Raw genomic sequence first — 13,822 nt, forward strand, 5'->3', positions numbered from 1 at the left:
CCTGTCAGTTTCCCGTTTTCACTCCCAGCATATAACCTAATGGGTTCCAGTATGCTGTGTATATCCTCAATGGTAAATACAGACGCAAAAAAACGTGTTTAGTCTGTCGGTGATTGCTTTGTCCTCCTTTAGCGCTCCCTTTATTCCTTGGTCATCCAACAGTCCCACTGCTTCATTTGCGGGTCGTTTCCCTTTAATATATCAAAAGAACGGTTTGAAGTTTTTCGCCTCCTTGGCTATTTTTTCCTCATAGTCTCTTTTGGTCCCTTTTACCGCCTTATGGCACCTGCGTTGATGTTGTTTGTGCTTATTCCAATTTTCATCTGTTTTTGATCTTTTCCATTCCTTAAATGAGTTTTTTTTGTCTCTGATCACTTCCTTTACCTCTACAGTAAGCAATGCTGGTTCTTTATTCTTTTTCCTCTTTGATCCCTTGTTGATAAGCGGTATATATAGATTTTGCGTCTCTATGACTGTATCCTTAAAAAGAGACCAAGCTTGCTCTAGCATCTTTACAGTGTTTATCCTCTTCTTAATCTTCTTCCCCACCATGTGTCTCATCCCTTCATAATTCCCTTTTCGGAAGTTTAGCGCCGTGGCCGTCGTTCTGGACCAATGTTTTGCCCCTATTTCCAGGTTGAAGCGGATCGTATTGTGATCGCTGTTTCTAAGGGTCCCTTCTACTTCTACATCTTGTGCCAATCCTTGCAGTCCATTTAGAATTAGGTCCAGAATTACGTTTCCTCTTGTATTTTTCTTGACAAGTTGTTCCAGGAAGGAATCGCCTACAGTTTCCAGGAATTTGGTTTCTGTAGCACAGCCGGAGGTGCCTAGGATCCAGTCTATCCTCGGATAATTGAAGTCACCCATGATAACTGCGTTGCCTCCCTTGCAGTTGCGTTTAATCTCATCCGTCATTTCTTCGGACTGCCCTGGGGGTCGGTAGTAGATGCCTATCCTCATTTCCGGTCCATTTGCTCCCGGAATTTTGACCTATAGAGACTCTAACTTATCCGTTGGTTGTGGCAAGTTCTATCCAGTAGATTCAATTCCCTTTCCCATATGTATAGCAAAGAAAAATAATAACAGTTAAGAAAAGAAAAAAAATTGTAACATCATTAGCAATAATCTGAAAAGTACCATAGTGGTACCATGAAAACTACAGTTAGGATGTACACTAAAGCTGAGAAAAGGTGAATGTGTAGAAGGATATTATATAGAAGACTTATATAGGTGTTTTACTTTAGATGTCAAGCGGTTGCCATGTTTTGATAAAAGAAGACATTGCATTAGTTCTTTCAGCAGCCACTCGCTCATATTTTGCAGTTAGGCAAACCATATTCCACCAGATTATATATTCCACCAAGGATACATCTTAATCCTTCATACTTTTAAGCCGATTTTTAAACATTTTTCAAAGGATTATAATGGTGAATTTCTCCAATTTGTTAAATATGTGCAAAAATTAACTTTGCTAAAACTTAATTTCTTGGTTTCGACATGCACGTTTCGTTACTCTGTGTCAGGAAACCAGCCAGCAATGTAATCAACTGTTCTTTGCTAAAGGAACAGCAATGGACGGTATATTTCTAAAAAAGAAAAAAGATACAAACTACTTACTGAAGAAAGACTGAAAACTGACACAGAGTAACGAAACATGCCATGTCGAAATCAAGAAGTTTCAAGTTCAAGTTTATTAGGTTTTTATATACCGCCAATCAAGGTTATCTAAGCGGTTTTACAATCAGGTACTCAAGCTATTTTTGTACCCTGAGATATTCTTTGACTAAATCATTATATTGGCTGCATTTTGGTAGTCCAGCACAGTGTGCTTGTGACTACTGAAGTCTTTTTCTTCCTTTTGTAGTCATTGAATATACTGTACTTTGATTTGCTCAGATTGGTCAAATCTGATTGTTGGTTACAGGTGAGCCTCTTTTTGTTTGACTTACTGTTTCCAACTGCTAGTTTGTTGAAGTCACCTAACTGGCAAGTGCTTTGAATTAAAATGTAAAGTCCTCCCAACACCAGGTCATGATTTATCTCAGCTACCACATCAATTGGTAGTTTCAGAAGCATACTAAAGTGATTGAAAACCTTGAGATCTAATGGAAATGCTCCATCAGATAAAGACAATTGAACTCTGAACATTATTTGCAAAAAAAAAAGTTTACTAAAGTACAATACTAAATTTGAAGATTCTGGCCCACTAAATTTAAGTTCTGCTCTTCTTTCAACTGGAAGAAAGCTCTGGGCTCATTGGCTTTGTCAGGTTATGTCACCATTGTGTGGTTGCATTTTCCTGCTGTCTACTGAGAACCTCTTTTCCAAGTAAGCAACTTTGCTTCCTTCAAGGTAAATGTGCTGGAAGAGGTTAGGAAGCAAAACCTGTAGCAGAATTTTAAAATATACTAGATTTAGAAGTCTCTGGAGAGGTTTTAAGCAAAGAAATAACAAAGGAACATTATTGATAATGGCAATTGCATGGTGATTTTTTTATGTCACTAGTACATTTGCTTGTGTGAAACTGAATAACAAACATTCTCATTTATAACCATATAATTTTTCATGCAGCTATAAGAACTATAGGATTATAAATATTTTTCATTAGTACAATGTTTTATAACTGAAGATTTCCTGTAACTTAGTTATCTATAAATGTTTATCTTCTGTTTAAAGTGCAAGTGGTGGCCTTGATACAGAAACACATTCTCTCAATAATACTTTGTTGGAGTATGTGGACTTAACCAGACAACTCCTAGAAGCAGAAAATGAAAAGGACTCTGACACCCTGAAGGATATCCGATGCCATTTTAGTGCCTTAGTGGCGAATATCATTCAGAATGTTCCAGGTATTCTTGATGAGCTTTCAATTTCATTTGTACCAGAAATACTCTTTGTGATGCTGCTGATTTGCTTTGGGTTCAATTTTATGAGAGGCCAGTCTTCATATGATTTTCCTATGTCAGATCAACTGGACATGACAATGCAGGAAGACAGAGAGAATATGTTGTACACGGAACATGACAGAGGAGAGATGTTGGACATTGGAGGAGTAGGGGGAGGGGAATATAGAGATATTGAACATGTGAACATTGGAAAAGGACTCAAAGATGCTGAATCAAGGGGGGTTTGTGCATGGAAATGTTGGAAACAGAACATAGAGAGATGAAAGGAAGATGTTAGACAGGGAAATGGTTTGTTTTTTGTGCTTAATATACTGCCTTTCTTTGAAACAAAACTAGGCGGTTTACAGAAAAACTAATAAGTTAGAAAGGAACGCCACATTTATGAGACAGGAAAGTGTCAAAAGAAGAGAAAGGGACTAAAACAGGAGGAAATAGAAAGATGTAGAACTATTCTGCATACTGATCCTCACAGGCCAGCAGTGTTGGGCAATAATACTGGTAATACGAGAATAACTGTAATGATTACTTCCATGCAAATGTAATGAATAACAGTAATGTATTCTATTTTTCAATAATGAGTAATATAATATCTAGTTACTATGATACCAATCCATTTATTTTATTTTTTGCAACACTAGGCCTGTTATTGAGCTTCTTCCAGTTTCTAGAAAAATTGTTCAAGCATAGAGCATGCGGTAATAGATGGCTGGGTCTTTGGCATTTAAGTGCTGTTTATGTCAAATTTTTGATTTAGTGAGTGAAAAAAATATATAACAATATCTATGTTAGGTGAAAGTTGTATTTGGTAAGCCACAAACTTGAGAGTGATGAAGTGTGTCACTGCCAGCAAAGAAATAAAATCTTGTTCAATCATATGTTAATTTTAACCAGACAGCATGAAGTAACTTTTTGGGGTGAGTTCTGGCATGTCATGAGTCCACTAGCAGCTGCTCTGGAAATCCTACAAACTGAAGCTAAATATTATGTGATATTTCTACTGCCCACTTTAGAAAGCGAAGCTGACTAAAGTTGGTACAGACCTTAAAGAAATTAAGAGCACTGTTTGATAGATTTATCTCCTAATCAGATAACATTTTAAAACTATTACAGTGTTCTCCCCAGAAATTTTTTCCAGCTGGGTAGCATGAAAAAGTAGCCAGGTGGGGAAGGACGGGGAAATTTGGTGGTAGGGAAAATTAAGGGCTCCTTTTACTAAGCTGCATAATTTTACTTGGTTTTTTATCCATTAATGGATCCATAACAGCATTGAAATCTCCAGCCACCACTAAATTAGAAGCAGCCAGTGGGAGTAATAATTGTTGTAATTTCTTAAAAAATTCATTTTGATTCGTATTTGGGGTGTACACATTAAACAGTTCCAGGGTATTATTTCCCATGCTCATTCTTACATGTACCCATCTTCCCAAGGGATCAGAATCAATCAATTGAAAATTAGCTGTATTCTTTTTATTTATTAATATGGCAACCCCAGCTTTTTTGCCAAGAGCAGGGGCAAAAAAATTGTTTTACCCAACCCCCTTCTAACTTTTTTGACTCCACTATTGATAGGTGCGTCTCCTTTATAAAATATAGATCCGCATTCTGTTGCTTCAGAAAGGCAAGCATTTTTTTTCTTCTTTATTTGATGGTTAAGACCATAAACATTGAATGAGAAAAGTTTAACCTCCATTATATATTTTGTTTTCTAAGTAATCAGATGTAGTTAAATTAAAATGAACAGACACCATTTCCAATATTTTAACATTTTTCACATAAAATTCTCCTATCCCTAATATTTTCTTCTCTACCCTTCCCCCCACCCTCCCTCCCCAAATCTTTATTAATAGTGTTAACTTGGTGACACAGATATTAGATCAGGCAATGATAAACTCCCTATAGACCCTCTTTAAAACAATATTCAAAAATAAGTCACATAGGAAATACTTATTAGATATAATAATTCTTCATAGAACTTATTCTGATTCATAAATTATACAATATTATCAGTTTAATGACTTCGTATGCATTTTAGAAACCTTTAAATTAATAGCATATATTAGTATACCTACATAACCAATTATATTCCAATTATTTCACCCTATAATTAATATATTTAATAATATGATTAATCCATCTTAATATATTTAATACCTTACGCTAAAGACTTTTACATCTAAGATTAGAAATCAATATTAGCTTCAAATTCCTCTTAGTTCCATTAATCAACTTATTATATAACTTATGATATAGAAATTCATTAATAAACATCTATAATTTGTCCTCTTCTTATTTATGTTTAATTAAAACCTTCATAAAATTTTATCATCAATCTTAATTTTCCCCAGCTTAAATAATTTAATATTCAGAACAAATTTTAATTTATTGAATCTGCATAAGATTTAAACATAACATCTATCTTTTGGGGAATGTATTATATTACCTTTTAATTAAATATTTTAATTAAATCAATTTCTTAAATCAATTTATTTTAATAATAAAACTCCAATGAAAAACCCATATGTAGAACTAAGCACATTTAAAACAATTGAGAGTCTATTTCTTATGTTACACTTAATATATGATCAACAATACACTTTCACAAAAATGGAAAATCAAAAAGGGTACTATGTTAGTGTTGGAACATAAGCACATAGACCAGTCTTAATGGAGGAAAAAAAGCCTCAGACAGGGGCTCGCCCACCTCCACAATGGTGGAATAACGGTGTTCGAGCGGTCACTTCACTGGCTAAAAACCTCCTAGTAAAAATGGTTCAAACAATGTGCTAGTCTCCAATTGCTTTGAGAATTATGTGAAAGATAGAAGAGAACAACTTATCTTTCTTTCTTCAAGATCGGTACACTTAATATATGAGACATAAATAAATAAATGTAGATTAATTTCTACCTATATAATACCTTCTTTTGAAAATTCATCTCTATGGAACTATTAGCACCTTTCCCCTTCTACATTCTAAAATTGAATTACAGTGGAATCTCGGTTTGCGAGTAACCCGGTTTGCGAGTGTTTTGCAAGACGAGCAAAACACTCAGCAAACTTTTGACTCGAAAACCGAGCACTGCCCTGATAAACGAGCACTTACAGTTCAGGAAGCGCCGCTTCGGGGGATTCCTCTTCCGTCTTCCGGCCAGCCTTCCACGTCGGGTGCCTTCCGCAGGTTGGAGGACCTCTGTCTGGGCCTGTGCGGCCAGGTGCCGTCCCGCCTGCGCATTGCGTGTGACGCGCACAGCGTCAATCATCGGTGTTGTGCGTGTCGTGTGCGGGTAGGGTGGCGCTCGGCTATGTGGGATTGGGTGGGGGCTTTCCAGCATGCGAGGGGCATCCGACGTGGAGGGCTGGCCGGAGGATGGAGGAGGCATCCTTCTGAAGCGGCACTGTGGGGTTCTCCGGCGGCTGGCAGACATTAGAGGCATCCCCTCGAAGCGGCACTGTGGGGTTCTTCCTTGGATGACGGATGGAGGAGGCGGACGGAGGAGATGGTGCTGCAGCACCCGGCACCCAAAAGGTACAGACCCCGGGTTATGGAACGAATCATTGCTGTTGCCACTATTTTCTATGGGGAACTTTGCTTTGATAAACGAGCATTTTGGATTACGAGCATGCTCCTGGAACAGATTATGCTCGTAATCCAAGGTACCACTGTACTTATATTTATCTGAAGTATAGTCAAAACCAAAATTAATAAAATATCTTATTTTATTACATTTACAAATCCTCCTATGAACCATGAATCTGCAAGAATCTACTAAAGTAGTCTTAATTACTGAGGTATTGACTCCCAAAAATAAAACTTATATATTTCCTCTCAAACCAACAAACAAAACTCCTCCACATGACATTGTTCCATATTCTCTAAGTTTCTGCATCAGAAGCTTTAACTGATCCATCTTCCTCTTGCTTTGATAGAGAAAGTTATACTATTCTTATACATTCTTTCATCTTATCACGAACATCCTTGACAAATCCATTACTGAATTTCAAACCAGCTCCAAACATCTAATCATCCGTTTCTCCTTCCAAGTACCGCTCCTCATGAAACTCCTCTGAGGAGCCAGCTGAAGAGGATGAGAATGAGGGGATGAAAGAGATATCTTCCCCATTTCTAGCTTAGAATACGATTCCTCTCCACAACCTGGAGCGGGTGCTTTCCTTACCACAGTGATGGGCTTGACCTGTGGACCCCAGACCTAATTGGGTGCAGTCTGCAGGGCAGTTTAATGGTGAGGCGATGTTAGGATGGGTCCACGGGAGAGATCATGTGCAGCCCGCACACTCATGAATGACAGTGCTGGGTCTTGCATTACATTATATTCTAGGCAGCTCAAGGCATGTTTGACTGCGTCCTTCAGCTGCTCTTTACCATGCTGTAAGCACTCCCACCACTCTGGTAGGTCGGGTGACGGTGAGCAGAGGTTTAATCGTTCCAGCAACAATGGGCGGCGCAAGACCTGCTCTCGCAGGCGACGCAACAGATCCATGTGATACAATGCCCGGGAGGTCTGCCCCTCCGAGAATAGCTTCAGAAACAGTGTATGTTCGGGAAGCTCTTCATGAAGAGATTCCTTCAGGATCATGTATCCTGACTCTATGTGATCTCAATAACCTCTATAGCAGATGCAATTTCTTTGAAGGCAATCATTCAATCACTCCTGAGACTATGACCCAACATAGAATCCAGGAAAGAATTCCATTTCTCATTGTTTCTGCCGTTGAGTCTTGTAGTTCAAATTGAGTCATAAACATTCTTTAACGCTTTCCTTATCAACTTTCACGGAGAATATGTTTAACAAAATACATATAATATTAAGTAACATCCCATGCTCAGTCCTCAAGAAAATGAAAAGAAAAATAAATACATCAAAGGAAAAGTCAAAAATCATACCGTCCACACAATCAATCTTTCTTCCATATATCTTATCAAATCTATGTCAACATGGGCTGTTCCTGTTGATTTATGAAGTCATGCAACTTTTCTGGATCATCAAAAGTAATGGTTTTGTTCTCAAAAGTAATTCTCATTAGTGCTTGGTTTAATAAACCGTATTTAGCCCCCATAGCTCTTAATTGTGGTCTCAACGCTAAAAAAGCTTTCTTTTTATTGCTGTATTCTTAGCAAAGTCAGGAACAATATGAATACGTGCATCCTGGCATTTCAAGTTCCTGTTTTGTTTTGCCAACTGGAATATTTCCAAAACCTGCTGATACCTCAGCAGCTTAAAAATTAGAGGACGAGGTCCCTTTTGCCTCTCATCTCTCTTGACAGGGATTCGGTGAGCCCTTTCAATTTCGAGAGGAAACTTTGATTTTATAGGCAGTATCTTAGGCAAAAAATTCTCTAAGAAGGAAATAGCACTCCCTTTCTCCACCCCTTCCGGGAGACCTAAGATACGTAAATTGCTCCTTCTCTCACGATTAGAAACATCCTCCAGCTCACGGATAAGAAATTCAATTTGTTTCCGATCCATTTTGCTTTTAACTATCTCCGCTTCAGCTGCCTCCAATCTTTTCTCAATATTATTTGTTTTAATTTCAGCCTGTTCCATTCTCTTGGTAAGAATAGACACTTCCTCCGTAAGATCATTCACTTTACTGGCAATACCCGAAACAATCTCTTTTATTTCTTTCAACTCCTTCATAATATTGCTGTCGCCATTTTTTTTTATTCTGTTGATTTCAATGGCGTTTCTGGCTCTGGCTTTGCTCATTTAACACTTCAGATGTTACACCATTTTTTTAAGATAAGTGTGATTTGATTTTGGTATTCTTTAAACATAATTGAAATTTGTATGATATTTTTCCACTTATCTTAGAGTTTTTGACCAAGGATGTGTCTGCCTGCCTCAAAGTTGGTTTTTTGAGATGGGCTTGTCTATTTGGGCAATGTTTTTGTATCCCCTTTAGACACTGAGGTCTTTTCTCCATTTATTGTGCATGAATGTCAATAGTATTGAATTTTTGACATCCTTTCTTGTGTGGGAGTTTTTTGGAATTTACATATGCCAACTGTATATTTGGCACAGTACTGGGAGAATTGTAATTCCCATTATTCTAGTGTAATACTGCAGTAGAGGGTGGCTTCTTGGAAGTTTGATTTAATTTGTGTATATATATTTTTATTTCTGTATTCTGAGGGTTTATTTATGTTTTAAGTGTGTGACCGAGACCTTCTTTAGCATGTAGATTCCATATAGGAATGTTGGTAATCTGATTTGTTTAGTTTTCCCAGTGGTTGAAATGATGATCTAATCTAGAGCTTTCTTTAAAATGGTGCTGCTGACCCCTAGCAGTAGTCTCGCAGTACTACCACTAAGGGGGGGGGGGGTTTCAAGCTGCCAAGTAAGGGCATTTTTGAAGAAGGCAGCCACTGGGGCAGGAGTAAGTAGGAATCAATTTCTGCCTGCCTTCTTACTCCCAGGACCCCTGGAGTGTGAGTCAAGGTTATGTGAAAAAGCTAGTTAGATAGAATGGAACTGGTGTTGGTGGGGTTGCTGCTGAAGCAAAAATTGGCTCAGGATACAATTCCTTGAGCCCACCCTTCAAATCAAGCAATGTAATTTCAGGTTCACTGAGATTCTAGCTCATGAAATCCAAAAATATTTAAAATGGTTTTATTATACTATGATATATTTGGTCCTTTACATTAATTTTATTGTTGATTTTAAGATTTCCTTCAAAGGAAAGGCTAAACAGAAATGTTAATCTGTTTGCAGTACACCAGAGAAGAAGCATCTTCCCCCAGCAAAGCCTACGGCACAGTCTCTTCATGTTGTTCAGTCACTGGGCTGGTCCTTTCAGCATCATGTTCACTCCTTTGGACAGATACAGTGATCGGAACATGCAGATAAACCGACATCAGTATTGTGCATTAAAGGTAATTTTCTGGCGAAATATATTCTTATGATGTTACAAATGGTGATTCCTATGGTATACAAGAACAGAAAGGAAAACCAAAACCATCACACAAGGTTCAAGCTAAAAGAAAAGAGTGGGAAATACCAGGCAAATAAATTTAGAATTCACATCAGCTCTTTATTGTAGAAATAGGACCCAATACAGGCCATATTTTGACAAGAGTTGGCTTTATCAGGAGTCCATTAAACACAATGAAGTACCTTGATAGTTGTATAAAATGGAGATCTGGTACTAAGATCAAAAATACTTGTACAGTCTTTAGAGCATCATCCAACAGTAGCAATTCATTGGACACCTGATGAAGGCAACTCATGTCGAAACATTCCTTTTCTTCTTGCTTGATTCCTGTGGTATAACAAAACTTATCTTGTACTGGTTGAACAAGAGGTTGGTAAAGCTGATTAGTTCTGTTCCCTTCTTGGTAAACATAAGAGATCATTTGAGTACTCTTTATTTGCAGAACACTTAGACCCAGATTCTCTAAATGGCACCATTGTTGATGGCTCGCGATTGTGTGTCAATCACACAACAGCACCATTTAGAGAACTGCATCTCCACAAAGGTAGTCGCTGGAAATGCAGTTCAGGGTTTCAAGTCTTATGTTTCCAGTGCCTACCTTTGATGTGAATGGCGCCTAACACCACTTCTGGCATTAGGTGCCGTAAAGTGCCTATGTAGGTGTGATTCTGGTGCTGATTTTTTTTTTGTTCAGCATTTTCCTCTTAACTTAGGCACTGGTAAGACATCATTTATAGAATATGGGCCTTAGCAAATCAATATACATAGTAGACTATAAGGATGTGCATATGGCAACAATTTTTAGTGTGATGATTTCACACATTCATTTAAATAAAAGCTTTGTTTTTACGCACTGTGCGTTTTCAATGTTGTAATCAATTAATAGTAATTTGTAAGTTAACGTGTTAATTTGATTTTAATGAGCACTACATTTTTAAGACATACTAATGAATATATATCTCTTGTAGAATATATCCAAAAGACACTGCCAATAGGGCAACTCTGAGGCAAGATGGCTGTTGGAAGGAAACACTGAGAGAGAGCTTCTGGGCCACCTTAACTAATTTTCCTTGTCTCTATTTTCTGCAATTTAATATGCCTAAGTGACGGGGCAAGCAATGTCCTTACTCCGCTGAGATTGCTGCTCTTTTGAGTAGCCCAATGGATTATATTTCAATCAATCGAGACGTTTTATTTTTGAATTATGAAGTGAGAGTTTTTCCTAATGTGGCAAGGTTCGGATGCAGAAGAGATGTCAGTAGTTCTTGAAATTAAGACCTAGAGTTCAACAATTAGGAGCACTTTATTGGCTCAATTTTCTTTGTAAAAGTGTACCGTATTTTCACGCATATAACGCGTGCGTTATACACGATTTTACAAACCGAGCATAACCATGCGCGTTATATGCGTGAGTGCATTTTACAATTTTTTTTTTAACATTGCTGGTTCCCACCCCCTCCCACCGACGTCCGATTCATCCCCCAGCACTGAAAGCCTGATGCCCCACCCCGAAGGACTGCTCGCACCCCCCCTGATGTCCGATTCATCCCCCAGCCCCTCCCCGCACCGTTTGCGGTGGAGAAGCAGCCTACCGTGGGTTCGCGACGCCAGTGAGCCCTGCTGCTTCCTCTGCCGGTGGTCCCGCCCCTTCTCTGAGCCCTGCGCTGCTTCCTCTGCCGCGGTCCCGCCCCTTCTCTGATGTCAGAGAAAGGGCGGGACCGCGGCAGAGGAAGCAGCGCAGGGCTCAGAGAAGGGGCGGGACCGCTGGCAGAGGAAGCAGCAGGGCTCACTGGCATTGCGAACCCACGGTAGGCTGCTTCTCCACCGCAAACGGTGCAGGGGGGCTGGTGGATAAATCGGACGTGGGGGGGGTGCGAGCGGTCCTTCAGGGTGGGGGGGCCAGCGGTCCTTCAGGGTGGGGCATCAGGGTGGGGTGGGCCTTCAAGGGGGGGGACATGACTTCAAGGGCAGGGCGGCAAGAGGAGAGACGGGGCGGCAAGCAGCATGCGTGGTATACGTGTGGGCGCGCTATACCAAAATTTTCTTACATAAATTCCTTGTTCCTGCGCGCTGTACACGTGTGCACGTTATATGCGTGAAAATACGGTAGTTAAGCTGAACTCTGTGAAATATATTTTCTTTGAACTGAGCCAGTTGGCTCTTTTCTTTGATGCAAACTATGTTGTTTCTACTTCTCCACTGCCCTTTGAGCCTGTGACATCTATTCTAGCTTATTTAGATTAGCCTAACATGTTTTCCTTCCTTTTCTTTTGTATTATATAGAATAGATATTATCTTGGAATTATGCCTTGTCCAGTCATAATTGTTGACTTATGTCAGAGGCAATAATTATGATTTCTTAATAGAGTAACGTTTATATTTCTCTTAAAATAGGTATGATGTCTAGGAGTAATTGTTTATCCCTTTTCTTTTTCTTGATCAAAAGTATTCTTGGATCTTTTCAATATAATATTCATAAATAAAAAGTTTAAAAATATATATGCAAGATATTGAATTGTATAATTGAGATAAGTCATCAGTTTCAATATTTTATTTTTCAGGCAATGTCAGCGGTATTATGCTGTGGTCCTGTTGCTGATAATGTAGGACTTTCATCAGATGGTTATTTGTACAAATGGCTAGATAATATTCTGGATTCACAGGACAAAAAGGTAATAGGCATAGTCAAGATGAGCATGTTTTAATAAACAATCTTGGGCCCAATAATTTAATTTCTGCATGGATTCATGTTTTTGGATCATGTAATCTAGTTACAGGCTACCTAAAAGAAGCTTTCTATGCAGGGAATTCTAAAGGTTTGAAACTAGTTGTTAAACAACTGCCTAGTACCCATAATTCTTTCCAAGGGTTATCTTTGTTTTCTTTCAAACTGTAGTGATATCTGTGTCACCTTCACTCTATATAATCTCATCTAACATAGTAACTGTTGCCATAGTCTAATCCAGTGTCTCTCAAACTTTTTAGCAGGTGTGAACGTTGACCGATGACATCACACGCGTGTGTGATGTCATTATGTCGACATCCGCGCATGCTCAGAAGCCCTCTAGACGCGGCCGTGAGCTTGGGGGCCCCTCAATTAAATCACACATTAACCAAATGGACCTCAAATCCCACAGGGAAAATAACTCGGGGAGCTTACAGCTTCACTCAAGAGTTGATAAATCTAATCACAGATCTGTTGCGGAAACAGGCCAGAGAGAAAAAACTCCCTCCTCCCTACTGAGGGGGCATTCAGCACAAAAATCTAAATGAGGTTATACTATTCTACCTGTGAGCTGTACTATCATGAAATTCAAAAATACAAAAAACAGCAGAGATAGCCCAAAAAATAATTGTTCCACTGTACTTAGCTTTCTAACAGGCAGATGTAATTCTTCCACAGTCTGTATTCTGCTGGTCAAACGATGATTATAATCCACCGCATTTCATAGCAATTCATCTTTTTAAAGTACAGTTCACCAGGTTACATCCAATAAACTCAACAAGAGTTCTTGCAAGCCCTTGTTTTGCCAAGCTGCGTCAGGAGAAACCTCTCTCACTTCAGACTGCGTAGAGTGGGGGAATGGCTCCATTGAAAAAGACGCCAAAACCTCTGACATCATCATGGTAGAAGAGGAGGTATTCCTAAATATATGAAAGAAAAATAAAGTCCCATGTTATCCTTGTAACCTTCTCTCTGAGGGAATGGCACCTCAAAATCACCTGGACCAGATGGTATACATCCCAGGATATGAAAAGAATTCAAACATGAAATTGCTGACTTGCTGTTAGTGATCTGTAACCTGTCACTAAAATCATCTGTAGTACCTCAAGATTGGAGGGTGGCTAATGTTAAGCCGATTTTTATAAAGGGTTCTAGGGGAGATCCAGGAAATTACAGACTGGTAAGCCTGATTTCAGTGCCAGACAAAATGGTGGAAACAATTATAAAAAACAAAATTGT

At 38.8% G+C, this 13,822-nt stretch overlaps 1 protein-coding gene across 8 annotated transcripts in view; it reads left to right on the forward strand.

Moving 5' to 3' along the window:
- FRYL (FRY like transcription coactivator) overlaps positions 1-13,822 on the forward strand; it is a 768,252-nt gene that overhangs the window by 392,394 nt on the left and 362,036 nt on the right. For all 8 annotated transcript variants that reach the window (XM_033945802.1, XM_033945793.1, XM_033945809.1 and 5 more), the window contains 3 exons: positions 2,680-2,852; positions 9,639-9,799; positions 12,420-12,530. In XM_033945802.1, the coding sequence (XP_033801693.1) occupies positions 2,680-2,852; positions 9,639-9,799; positions 12,420-12,530 (445 nt within the window). The remainder of the gene's footprint in view (positions 1-2,679; positions 2,853-9,638; positions 9,800-12,419; positions 12,531-13,822) is intronic.

The sequence above is a fragment of the Geotrypetes seraphini genome, chromosome 1 (genome assembly GCF_902459505.1).
Source record: "Geotrypetes seraphini chromosome 1, aGeoSer1.1, whole genome shotgun sequence".
Classification (NCBI taxonomy): domain Eukaryota; kingdom Metazoa; phylum Chordata; class Amphibia; order Gymnophiona; family Dermophiidae; genus Geotrypetes; species Geotrypetes seraphini.